We start from the raw sequence: 13585 nt of genomic DNA, 5'->3' as shown, positions 1-13585 counted from the left end.
CCGATGGGCAACTCCACGTCATGTGGAAAAAATTCGCTTCTGGAGTCCCGCATCTCGGGCAGTCAGGATTAGATTGTGAGAACATACGTTTTATCCTGGCTGGGGTTAGATATGCCTGGTGTAGGTAGTTAAATTGAGTATACCGGAAGCGGGCATTTCTTGACACCTCCCGTGTAGTTGTGAGAGCTGTGGACCACACTTGTGGGGTGAGAGCAAAGCCGTCTCCCATCTAGTCTTAGCTTGTGTCTGCACCTCCTCGGGACAAGCTTGTAATGTATTGTATATCCAGAAGACGCCTGATTGTGTACCCGACCCTGACAACAGCTCATGTAGAACCGGTGATGTTTGTGGTTCGTTGTTGCCGTTCCCCCATGTATTGTGCACCAGTCGCTGCAGTGCCCCATGCATGATGAACCCGCCCCGTCTTAAATTGTGTGCTTCCGCTAATGCCTCGTATGAAAGAAGTTGTCCCCTCTCAAAAAGTTCTCCGTTAGTGTGTATGCCTTTTGCAGTCCAGGCTACCAATCCTAGTTGTCCACGTATTTTGTTTACCCCTGGGATGGCTAGTAATGGGATCTTAGGTGAGTACGGCGGGGGTCGCTCTCCCACCATCATGTATCGGCGCCAAACCCGGTCAGCCACTCTCATCAAAGTATTACTGTGTTGCGGCGGGACCTCCTGACCGACATGCCATCCCAACACATCCGAGTGTCCAAAAGTTGCGCCCACCATGCGGCCCTCCGGCCCGAGGGGGTCATTCAGCCAGTTCATGATCCAGTGTATTTGTGCCGCAGCATAGTATAGTTCGAACTGCGGTGCACCCATCCCCCCTTCTCCAACGGAAGATAAAGCTTTGTTAAGGCCACTCTGCGGTGTCCCCCGCCCCACATCAATTCGATCAGTAAGTTAGTCAGTGGTTCGAAGAAATTCTTGGGAATCACGAGCGGTAGAGCAGAGAAGTAATACAGTATTTGGGGGAGGATAATCATTTTGGCTATTGCTACTCTTCCTAAGGGTGAGAGTGGTAGTGAGCACCAAAAGGGCAGCAAGCCTCTTATAGACCAGATTCCCCTCCCTAAGATCTAAGTTGTCATGATACATGTGTACCCCTAAGTACTTAAAAGTGGTAGAACTCCACTGCAAGTTGTGCGTGGAGAGCGCGTCACTCAGTGGGCCTGGGATCGGCCCCATCGGGAACAAGCATGATTTCGACCAATTTACACGTAAGCTGGAAAATTCGCCAAAGGAGTCCCACAGTTGGAGCAGGTTCAGTAGGGACTCGGAACAGTTGCGAAGATATATTAGTGCATCATCCACATAGAGGGAGACGATTCGATAATTGCCTCAGTCTGGAATGCCCCAACGTGGTGCCTCAGTGCGCAGCCTTGCTGCGAGAGGCTCGATTGCTAGTGCGAACAGGAGTGGCCATAGGGGGCAACCTTGTCGGGTGACTCTGCCTATTGTGAACTCCTCGGATATGATCCCGCCAGTCTTGACTCTTGCTTTTGGGCTTGCATATAGGATTGCTAGCCAGCGCATTAACATGTCACCGAATCCCATGTGTTTCAGTGCGGCCATCAAAAATGGCCAACCAAGAGTATCAAACACCTTTTCGACGTCCAGGGAGACCGCCACACACGCATGGTCTGTTTTCGGGGTCTCAGCCATAAGCCTTAAGAGGTTTTTGATATTAATGAAGGTGCTGCGTCCAGGTATGAAACCGGACTGATCCGGGTGGACTAGTATGGGCATCAGTGGGAGGAGGCAATTCGCCAGCACCTTCCCCAGCAATTTGCAGTCTGAGTTCAGCAGTGACAGGGGGCGGTAAGATCGGACGTCCAGGGGTTCCCGGCCCTTTTTGTGGAGGACTACTAATATTTCTTCGCGCTGTGACTCAGGGAGGTGGCCTAATTCGTATGCCTCCTTTAGCATTGCCAAGTAGGGTGTGAGCACCTGCGCCGAGAAAGTTTGGTAATACTCAACTGGTAACTCGTCACCCTCAGGAGCTTTATTGTGGGCTATTTGTCACAAGGCTTTTTGTATCTCGTCCATTTCTATGGGTTTTTCCAATTCCAGTAACTGTGATTCCGTTAAGTGAATTAATGGAGAGGCCTGAAAGAATTCTCTCATCTGTTCCGGGGGCGGAGGAGGTCCAGCCTTTTACAGAGTGCCATAGTATTGTCTAAAAGCATCATTAATCTCTGTCTGTGTGTTAACTATGGCTCCTGTGTCTAGGCGGATGGCGCTTATGGGGTATGTTGTTGTTCGCCTTTCACTAACCAGGCCAACAATCTGCTAGAGCAGTCACCTTCAGCATGCAGTCGAGCTGAGTGATGACAATAGTCACATTTTCTTAAGCGCGCATCAGCCTCAGCCCATTGCTTTTTTAGTTGGACCGTGCTGCCTTGGTCACCCTCGCCCGTCGCCACCCTATACTCCGCGGCGCGTAACCTCTCCTCAATATTGTGTAGTTCTAGGGCTAATGGGCGCCGAACCGCCTGGCCACCGCCATGCTCAAACTCCTCACCACTACCTTATGCCCGTCCCACTCAATCGCCCATGATGATGCTGAGTGGTTGTTTATTTTAAAGTAGGAGTCTATGCTGTCTGCCAGCTCCGCCCGGAAGGAGGGGTCATGTAAGAGGGTAGGCTGCAAGCGCCAGGTGGGAATGCGTGTGATCGGCCTACCCCATCTCAGTGCAGTGAAGTGGGGGGCAGTGGTCGGACAGAGTCTTAGCCAAATACGAAGCATTATGCAGGAGGTGTGTGATCTCACCGGAGCACAGCAATAAGTCAATCCGAGTGTGAAGTTGATGCACCGGAGAGTAAAAGGAGTATTCTCTGTCAATAGGGTGTAAGCCCCTCCAAACGTCATGTAATCTCCTCTCTGACATCCTGGACCACAGCGCCTGAGAGAGTCTCCTGCTATGAGCACCTACAAGCAGGGGGTGGGATCTGTCCAAAGCTACATCTGGTACACTGTTGAAATCCCCTCCCCAAATAATGGGCATTGTCGGGTCAAGTGACAGTAGCGCAGAGGTGGACAGCAGAAAGTCCCCCTGCCCAGTGTTGGGCGCATATACTCCAGTTATAGCCAGCTGTTTACCATCTAGTTCCCCTGCCAGGTAGACATATCTGCCGTCCGCGTCCATCTGCGTGTTTTTGACTGATTAGGGGATTCCGGGGGTGATCCATATCAATACCCCCCTCGCATATGCTGATGTTCTAGTGCCATAAATGGCACCCGGCCACCTCTTGCCAATATTACCCAGTTCATGATCAGTGAGGTGGGTCTCTTGAAGTATGGCTATATGTATATTATGACGTTTGAGGTACGCGTATACTCTGCGGCTTTTAGTGATGTTAGCCAGCCCCCTCACGTTCCAGGTTAAAATGTTAAAGGTTGTCATGATTTTTTGTGGTTGTAGTGTATCGCAGCACCCTCCACTGAGCAGGGGCCCACCGCACCCCGGCCCCATCCTCCCGTCCCCACCACCTCAGCCCCCACCCACCCCGCGAGCCTAGAAGAATTGGCGCATGAAGGAAAGATAGAGAAAGATAGTACAACTTACAGTAACTAAGGCAACATTAAACTGTGAGGCACAACCGGTGCCAGCGTAGGCACTAGTCCAAACAAGTTCCATTCAGCAACCCATATGGATGTGGGGGCGCAGTTGGGATAGGGTTCAGGGCAGCTCGTGCCCCACGGCCCATTCGGATGATCTTGCTTCCCTTGTGAGCTTAGACGTTTCATCTTCCAGTCGCCTTCTCCCAGTGAGGTGAGAGCTGACGTAGCAGTCCGTTCCGGCCGCGCTCCCGAACGGGGGGAGCGTACATGTCCGGGCCGAAGGATCCTGACGAACCGGACTGGAAGAAGTCCGAGCAGACCAAGAGTGTCGTAAGATGTGCCTTTATGTTACGAAAAACTAAGAATTTCAGAACGCTACAGTTCACATGCGTTATCTCAGATATCATCAGCCGTGCGTGGTGTGAGCTCTGGACCGAATATAAGAGGCAATGAAGGAGGGCTATGTTGGCTCCTTGGTGAGTCCGAGATTGTGTTTCTAGCTTCATTTCTGAGCAGTGTTTGCACGGTCGAAAACATGTTGGCCTCCTTCAAGGCTTGTGCCTGTGCATCCACTGCCTGTAACTTGGACGGGCATGCAGTATCCCCAGTGCCCGTTCTCTTCTTCCTCCGGGGGAGTTGGGTGAGCCATTCCCCTTGTCCGTCGCCCTCCTCGGCTGGGTCCACCAGGCCTTTAGCATGTAGCCACGTCCATGCATCCTCTGATGTCGGGAAAATAAGGGTCCTGTCGCCATCCACGACTCGTAATCTGGCCGGGAACATGAGGGAGTAAGAGATATTTTTATCACGTAGCACCTGAACATCCGCAATATAATCTGGATAGGCCGTGACCACTGTGTTTTCCATATTGACAGGGCCTAGAGTCCGAAAGCCCTGTAGGACCTGATCCCTGTCATGGTAGTTCAAGAATCTCGCAATCAAAGATCGGGGGGGGCCCTCCTAGGATCCGGTGAGCTCACTCCACTACCAACAGAGGTGATGCTTTCTGTAGTAGTACAGTGTCCTTCAGCCAACGTTCCAAGAACAGTTCCGCACTGGGGAGCTCCATGCGCAACTGAATCCCCAATAACCTGTCATTGTTTCAGCGCAAGCGGCCGCTGCATTCTCGGCTCATCTTTACAGCAGTGTTATTTCAGCTTCCATGTATCTGAGTTGAGCTTTCATGTCAGTGATATCAGGCTGAGCCATTTCGAGTACAGATTCAGTGGTGGTGACCCTGTCCACCAATTTGCGGTGTTCTACGTGGAGGATGTTGACTTCCATTACAACCGAGTCTATTTTTCCCTCCAAAGTTGTCTTGGTGTCCAACACTGCTTGCAGTACTTTATCAAACTGCGCGGAGTGGGTAGCCAGGGTTTCAGTCATCCTGCGCATGGCACCAGCTCGGGTGTTTATGTCCCCCTCTAGGGGTGAAGTCCCGGCCATGGCGCTAGGGTGCACCTTTGGGGGCTTCGGTTTGACCATGGCTGCTCACGGAGCCTCTGTGTTATCTGCTAGTTATGGCACTGGGACACCGGCTTGCGGTGTATGGCGCATTTTTCACAAAGTCCACTGCAGGGTACGACTCTCTCACAGACAGTCCTGGTCCGGACAGACACAGAGAGACTAGGCCGTCCCTCCACCTAAGCCTCCCCTGGATACTTCATTTGTATGTCGTTCTGTGAAGAAACCACAGGGGGAGACTTATGAGGAGCTCTTCCAGAAGCGGCAGGTGGCAGGGCCCGGAATGGCTGCAAATCGAGCTGTGATATAAAAAAGATGTTGCCTAGGATGTTCCGCAGGCCTGCAATTCTCTGTTGTCCTCTCAGTCCCCGTCAACGAGCCATCCAGACCGGAGTCGGCACCGGCGGTCTTCTCATCCAGGGCAGAGGCGAGAGAGGGTGGCATATGAAGGTGCAAGGGCGGGTGCCCCGAGTGGTGGGGCCACTGCGCCGCCGGGGCCCCCAGTTCAGAGGGAGGGGAGATCGTAGACCCCTTGTCCCTTCATGGGGGAACCTGACTTCTTGATGCACTGCGGCGCTCCCTGCGCCCAGCGCAAAGTCCGGCAGGCCCCACCGGGCCACACTCAGGACGGGCCCGAGTTCCTCCGGTGTCCGCTGCCGCTCCCTGCCGACCACCTTCTCGGGGGTGCCCGCAGCTCACCCGCGAGGCCGCACCCCCACACTGGGCCCGGTGGCCCAACCGCGAGCCTTCACGAGGGCTCCCACACGCCGACGCACATCGGTCTTCTCCGATGTTGCCAGGTCCCCCCTTGCACAAGTCACGTACTGCCGGCAATCATCTTTCGCCGCACTACCCTCCGATCTCCCACACTCACTGCCTCTATCTCCTCCGGCACCGGAACCCGGGCACTGCAGTTGTTGTAGCGGGATTACGCCGCGGCCTGCGGTGAAGCGTCGCACTGCCTGCGCTCCACCCGCGGCCCGGGTCGGGGTCAGGCCTCGCCGCTAAATTTGAATGTCCGAACTGGGCGGACTCCCGGTGGTCTGCAGGGATGCCGATGTTTCGGTTGTGCCGGGGCCGATGTCCAGAGGTCTCAAGAACGGAGAATTTTCAAATTAATGGTGGTTCATGAGCGGAGCTCTTACTTAAGCGTCCGCTCCGGCCACCATCTTGGCCACGCCCCCCTCCTTGCAATAGTTAAAAGCAAATTTAGCAGAATTTCACCATCCAGACATGTAAAACACACCAGTTAAATACACTGCACCTCGCCCATGGTGCTGCCTTGGGCCTAAGTGAGGGGTGACTTAAATGTAGTAAAAGGGAAGGTCTGGGCCTGGAAGGTGTGCACACTTGCCAAGGTGACAGGACAGTTTAAAACTGCACACACAGACAATGCAATGGCAGGTCTGAGACATGGTTACAGGGCTACTCATGTGGGTGGCACAATCAGTGCTGCAGGCCCACTAGTAGCATTTTATTTACAGGCCCTGGGCACACCCAGCAGGCCACCATCCCTGAGATGACTGTGCTTTCTAGTGGATCACATATTGCAACCTACCTCATTATTATTCATAAGGTTGGTCGATTTGTGACCCACTAGGAATCGCTATTTTAAAAATAAACTGTCATACATTGGGAATTTCGATGTCCTAATTGCGATTCTGTAATTATTGCAATTTTGAAATTACAGTTCCTAATGTTTACCATCTGGCCCCAAATTCTTGACAGTAAAAGGAGAATCATCATCATCACTTGCCCAAAACTAAATGAAAGGAGTCCTATGATGCCTTATAGAATACATACTAGTTTGAAAGAAAATGTCGGCCATAGCTGCTTCGGTTCTCAAGACATAATGTATGTTCAAGGCTATGTGAAGCCGAGTGGTACTAGTTGATTTTATCATCATATAATCATCAAATGTGCTCCCAGAATTTCTAAGACAATGGAGTCCAAATCTTCCTCTGCAGTAAAGCTAGTTATCTGTAAGACTTTCTGCCAATAAGACTGACCATTCCACTGTGGCTAATCTAAGAATAGAGAGAATCATGTATTATGATGGAGATTAACATATGAAAACTCAAATCCTGTTTCTTTTACTACCTGATTCATCTCACTGCCTTCTGTTTCTGATCATTCCTTGTAATACCATATCACAGCCCCCAAATGTCAGTGGAAGCCAGGTTCCATACTTGCACCACGCCTAGCAAGTTGACTTCAGGCTATTTAGCTTTTAGAAATAGTAATTACATCATGTTGTTACTTTTACCATATAGCCTTCCTTTTAACTTGGCTCTTTTCCTTTTTAGGTCTCACTTCACTGTTAAAGACCTATTGTGGAAAATACCAATACTTAAAATGAAGTTTAGGTCACCCCATTGCTTATCTTTGGTTAGCTTTCTCATTTGTTTGCTTCTTATTCAAAGTCTTTCCTTCCTCTTCTTGTGTTTGTCCGTCCACTGGAGCATAGCTTCTTTACCGTCCATTTGATTGGATCCTTACATGAATTGCATTCAGGGAACCATTTTTTCATTTTTTTTTTAGCACTCCAAGCAATTGCATGTGTTTTCTTGCTCTCTCCCTCATGGGTTGCTTCCCTAGAGAAATCATCACACCCTATGACATCTGTGTAGTTCTCTTTCCCCCTCCACAGTTCGTCTGGGGCCTTATTATAATGGGCTTTGCTGCCACAGAGTAGAGGTCAGTGTTTTTTACGTGCTTGCAGTGATTAAAATAGTGACTTAGTTTCAGATAGTACAGCTTGTAAACAGTGACCAAGGTTTGCCTCTTTCTGTTTCTGAGCTGTGTGTGATGTGCCATGGCAATTGGGCTATAAACATGTACCTTGGTGGCATTCTCAAACTCTGATCTGGCGCTTTCCCACCCTGGAAATGGTTGGAGAATTGCTCTAGCACATAAATGGGCAAGAGAATAAATTACCCCCATGATTTGGTGGGAGTGTATAGGAAGGGCTTTCGCCACGAAGAAAAATATTTTCCCTGCAGTGATTGAAGCTTGCTGAAAAAGTCACCTGGTCTTCCCAGGAGTACTCTACGAAACCTGTTTCTGGCAAAACTTCCCATATGTACTATTGAAAATGTTGGAAAGAAGCAAAAATCTAGGAATGTACATCCAGGAAGAGCAGGAGATTTCTGCCTCTACTTTTTTTACTAGGTAGCAAATTTAAATTGTCACACCATCAAACAACGTTGCAGGTGACCAGATCCTGAAAAAAATATATAATCAAAGTGTAGACACTAGAATATGCATTGGTAATCCTAACAATTCAAAGGTTTAAGATGGCTCCTTAGAGTGTCATATAATGTAAAGATTCAATCCTTCAGGGCAATTTATTATAGATTAAAATGCCCCAAATACATATGTGGAATAGTCATTTAAACCATATGCCATATTTAACACATGATGATGCTTTCTTCATAAAATTCATGTTTCTCTGTAAAGGTAGGATGTTTGTAAATATATGCTATTTGGATTATTTTGTGTTAAAAAAATAAATATGCACACCTGTTATTCACATCCTGCAGTCCTTGAACATTGGCACAAGTATATAGAACCACTATGGTTTATAGCACCATACATATTGAGTAACATTGAATCCAGCACTCGGTCCGACTCTAGACCACCTGCACACACCTACCAAGCATTCAACCCATTCATACCGGTCATATAGTTGGTCTCCTTGAACAGTATATATCAAAGGATCACAATTTGGTTTCCGCTCAATTTCTAACTCCTCCCTTTTATGACAAAAGATAAGAAATAAGAAAAATATTGCCAATTTTAGGAACCATGATTATGCTAGGTGAATCATATATTTCTAGTAACGTTTTAATGCTAGATTACATGCTGTGTATAGACTGTAAAAAAGTATATGCACTTTCCTTAAAAGAGCGAATAGCAAAAGGCGTAATGAGAGGGTTTGACTGTAAATATTTGACTAGCCATCTGGCAATGTTTGATTTGGAAACTGCCTATGCATGATGTGGTTGGGCAAATGCAACAAATGCATATGTTGTAAACATGAAATGAACTGGTACATTATATATAATGCATGGGGCTTTACTAATATCTAGATTATACAGTGAACTTTTAGCCACAATTTATTGTGAATAAAGAAAGTGGGCAATTCATTATTTTGGTTAATATCAAAATGTGAGACTACCATAGGTATAAATTGACTTTGTACCATGGCTGACTCCATGTAAAAAAGTGTTAGCCACTGAAAGAAAACACCTTCCTTTCTAGTTCCTTATGACCGGCTGAATGATGGAACCACACATGCCTTAACAATACGGTTGGAACCACGACCGCATCATTTCCACGTATGCCTTTACCACGCATGCCTTTACAACGAATTTCATTGTAAAAGCTAAGGCATGCGTGGAAACGCATGTGAAACGGCATGCGTGGTTCTGTCATGCAACCCCCACCTGCCCTGAGGTCTTAAACTACCCCCACCCCTAATACCTAACCTACCCCAACCCCCCCACCCACCCTGAGCCCTAAAAAAAATACTATCCTAACCTCTCACCCTGCCCCTATAAACTAAAGAACCCCGATCCCCCACCCACCATGAACCCTAAAAAAAAAAGCCCGACCCCCACCTCATAAAATTAAACTACCACGACACCCCTCACCACCCTAAAAAAAAAAATACCCCACCCATAAAAAGTAAACTACCCTGAACCACCCCCGCCCTAAGCCTTAAAAAAAAAACTAACCAGACCCCAACCCCTAAAAACTAAACTGCCCGACACTCTCCACCCACCCTGAGCCCTAACACCTTCCCCCTAATAAGTAAACTACCCGAGCCACGACCTAACCTACGCCTTAAAAAAAACTATCCCGATCCCCCTATCCCCACCTCATAAAACTATGTTACCCTGACCCCCCACTCACCCTGAGCTCTAAAAAAAAACAAATACCCTGACCCCCCACCCCTGCCCTTAAAAACGTAAGTGCCCCGACACCCCCACCCACCCTAAGCCCTAAATCCACACCACCACTAAAAACTACCCACCAACTCTGTCCCAACCCCACTTACGTCACCGAGTACTCTCCCAATCCTTCCTCCTCTTCTCCTGCCCTTCCTTAAACCTTCCCCACCCCTTTACAAGTAAACTACCCCGCCCCCACCGTAAGCCCTAAAATTACCAAAAACCATCCCCTAGTAAAAGAAAATACCCCAACCTCGAACCTTAATCCCTTAAAAAAATACCCAAAACCCCCACCCAAAAAACAAATTGCCCAAATAATCCCTTAATCCACCCCCCCCATCGCTGCCCCAGCCCCACTTACGTAGGAAACATCTGCATCCTTAAGGACGCGTTGTTAAGGACGTTTCCCCTTGTGACTGCATGAGTACATGGTTCAAAACGTGGTCCTAAAAATCCCCTGGGACTAACAAAAAGAACCGATGGAGAAGCAGGAAGTATGATCGGTGGGATGACCCTTTTGAGATCTTCCATGGACGAATTCTTGCAAAGTGAGATTTGTTCTCTGTTTTGTAAGTACACAACAACTGCAGCAAAGTAACACAAGTATGGAAGGGTAAGCTACACCTGTATGTTTCATTGAGGCTCTCAGATGATCAATGCCATATATAATCCTTTGCAAAGGGCTTCCACTTTGCATTATAATATTCCCTTGCTATTGGATGATGCACCTGGTTTAGGGTAATCATACACTCTTCTTGTAATTTTGAGATTTCAGGTGCCAAATTTTTAAATTGAGCAAGTGGGCATTTAGTTGTAACACATTGCCCACTTGCTGATTCAGCACATGTTAATATGCTGTCAGTTTCCTGGAGGTGCTTAACTGTATTTCCATGAGTTGAGAAAATCCATGTTTGTCGAGCCCATGGTCCTCCAATTAGAATCATTGTCAATGGTTTGCAACCTATTTTTCTCACCACGTACAAAAGTAGAAGTAGAAGGGAAAGTGTATCAAACTGTCCCTAACCAATCGATTGGTGCCTTCCTGAGACAGGAGGTGGTGTTGTCACTCTGCATTTTTTTTGTGACAAACAGATCAATGTTTGGTGTGCCCTTGACTATGGTGGTCATTCCAACCCTGGCGGTCCATGACCGCCGGGTTGGAGGACCGCGGGAGCACCGGCGACAGGCCGGCGGTGCTCCAATGGGCATTCCGACCGTGGCGGTAAAGCCGCGGTCGGACCGGCAACACTGGCGGTCTCCCGCCAGTGTACCGCCGCCCATTGGAATCCTCCAAGGCGGCGCAGCTAGCTGCGCCGCCGAGGGGATTCCGACCCCCCCTACCGCCATCCAGTTCCCGGCGGTCCGCCCGCCGGGAACCGGATGGCGGTAGGGGGTGTCGCGGGGCCCCTGGGGGCCCCTGCAGTGCCCATGCCACTTGCATGGGCACTGCAGGGGCCCCCGTAAGAGGGCCCCTAAATGTATTTCACTGTCTGCTGCGCAGACAGTGAAATACGCGACGGGTGCAACTGCACCCGTCGCACAGCTTCCACTCCGCTGGCTCGATTCCGAGCCGGCTTCATCGTGGAAGCCTCTTTCCCGCTGGGCTGGCGGGCGGCCTGAAGGCGGCCGCCCGCCAGCCCAGCGGGAATGTCAGAATTACCGCCGCGGTCTTTCGACCGCGGAACGGTAACCTGACGGCGGGACTTTGGCGGGCGGCCTCCGCCGCCCGCCAAGGTCAGAATGAGGGCCAATATGTCTTTAAAATTTTAGAGTTCTACTCTCACTTGTATTTATTTGAATGAACTCTGATTAGCAGGTCTGCAAAGTTGTTGTCTGTTCTTGGCATGTATTTCGACTGAAGATCTATGTGTCTATGCTGCATCTAGGACCAGATTGTCTGCAAAAAAGTGTAAACTGCTTTGGTTGGTGTGGTTCATTGTGCCAAAACTTAGTAAATCTGTCCCCTAATGCTTTGCCAGAAAACCTTTATTGGTAATGTAGCTCTACCTTGTTTCTACAGACTGGCCCAGGAGAGAATATTGATTTTGCTTTTACTTACTCACCTCTATCTTCCCCAATTTAGCAGCAAGCATGAGGGGCGTAAGGTCATTGCTATTCACCAGCTCTTCCATTCTCATGGTGGAGTACATGCGGGTGGTGCTGAGTAATATCCCATCGTACATCTTGGTGACAAACTGGGTGTTGTCTTCTGTGTCATCGGCAACTATCACCAGGGCATGGAGCACTGTGTTGCCCTCTGAATCCCGAGCTTCAACATCAGCCTTGCGGTATGGGTTGTCCAGGAGATATTGCACCATGTTTGGTTGGTTGGTGCAGGCGGCCAGAGAGAGTGGAAGTTCACCTAAAGAAAGCAGTAATTTAAACATTTTGATAGTTTGCAAATGGTATAAACATGCAATCATTCATCACTTGCCATACTGACTTAAACATAGCTCTCTTATGTTTTTATTTTAAATCATACTGTGGCCACCATTAAATCCCATAATCTGGGCAATTTAAAATTGGGTAGCTACTAAGTGCTGTCTGTCATACTCCAATCTAGCTGCTGAGGTCTCTGGGCCCACTGTGCTGGTAGTAACAAACTTATTCCGTCCAGTCCAACTAGTGCAGAGCTCAACAAGAGATGAAATTAGAGTCAGAGATAATCTATGAATGTCACGAGGCTTAAGCACAGGCAGACAGGGAGCCATTTTAATTTCTCATTCACCATAATCAGACTGAAGAGACTGATGCAGGACAATCTGAACTCTAAGGGATACGAGAGTGCCAATATGGAACATCTTATCCTGACAACCGAATTCTGAATAATCGTATGCATTCACACTATGGTACACCTTACCCAAGGTATATGATACCCATACTCAGACACTGATAAAGAAAACCTGTGCATTAGTGTGCATTAGTACAAGTGAAGGACTTGACTAGATATTCTGTAAACTGCTCACTCTGTTCCAGATATAGGCACAGGCTAAGTCCCACAGCATTGCTGCTCTCTCCCAAATGTGATAAAGAGCCCCCAAGTCTTTAATATATAACAAACATTCATAGGCCCTGAAGAGTTTGCGCCCCCACCCCCAGAAGTGTTGGGGGGGCCTCCTGAGCCACATGGGTAGCAGGGGCCTGTGCTACGCCCCTGTGTTTGTACATTAGAATAGGAAAGAACCCTCCACTAGGAGAGGTTGTGGAAGCTGCAGTGCATGCATTAGGGTACGGGGACAGTCGGAAAACCAGTACAGGACACACTTACAGAGAAATCCTCATTATTTTTGATAAAATGTTATCTGTTGGAAGGAAACTGTGACATGTGCCTCCGAATAGTCCAGGGCACTAAAGGCCAGGCTTACAAAGCTATTTTGTGCTTGCGAAGTGCAACATTTTTTTTTGTGACCTCAAAATGGCCGTGTTGCATTTAATATGCCTATTGTGCGAGTCGGAATCCTGTTACCAACTCCCAAATAGGGATTACAACTCGCTATTAGGAAGGCGGTGTCCCAAGGGAGACCCTTCCTAATAGCGACTGTCAGGGCCTTGTACGATTGTTTTGTGACCACGAATGCAGGCGCAGAACAATTGCAGTTAC

At 48.6% G+C, this 13585-nt stretch overlaps 1 protein-coding gene across 1 annotated transcript in view; it reads right to left on the bottom strand.

Moving 5' to 3' along the window:
• The window catches only part of LOC138285857 (transient receptor potential cation channel subfamily V member 1-like), a 474904-nt gene that overhangs the window by 175539 nt on the left and 285780 nt on the right, over positions 1-13585 (bottom strand). Inside the window, exon 6 of the mRNA XM_069226333.1 lies at positions 12048-12346. Within this exon, the coding sequence (XP_069082434.1) occupies positions 12048-12346 (299 nt within the window). The remainder of the gene's footprint in view (positions 1-12047; positions 12347-13585) is intronic.

Source organism: Pleurodeles waltl, chromosome 3_1, assembly GCF_031143425.1.
Source record: "Pleurodeles waltl isolate 20211129_DDA chromosome 3_1, aPleWal1.hap1.20221129, whole genome shotgun sequence".
NCBI lineage: Eukaryota > Metazoa > Chordata > Amphibia > Caudata > Salamandridae > Pleurodeles > Pleurodeles waltl.
This window is presented reverse-complemented; position numbering and strand designations above follow the sequence as displayed.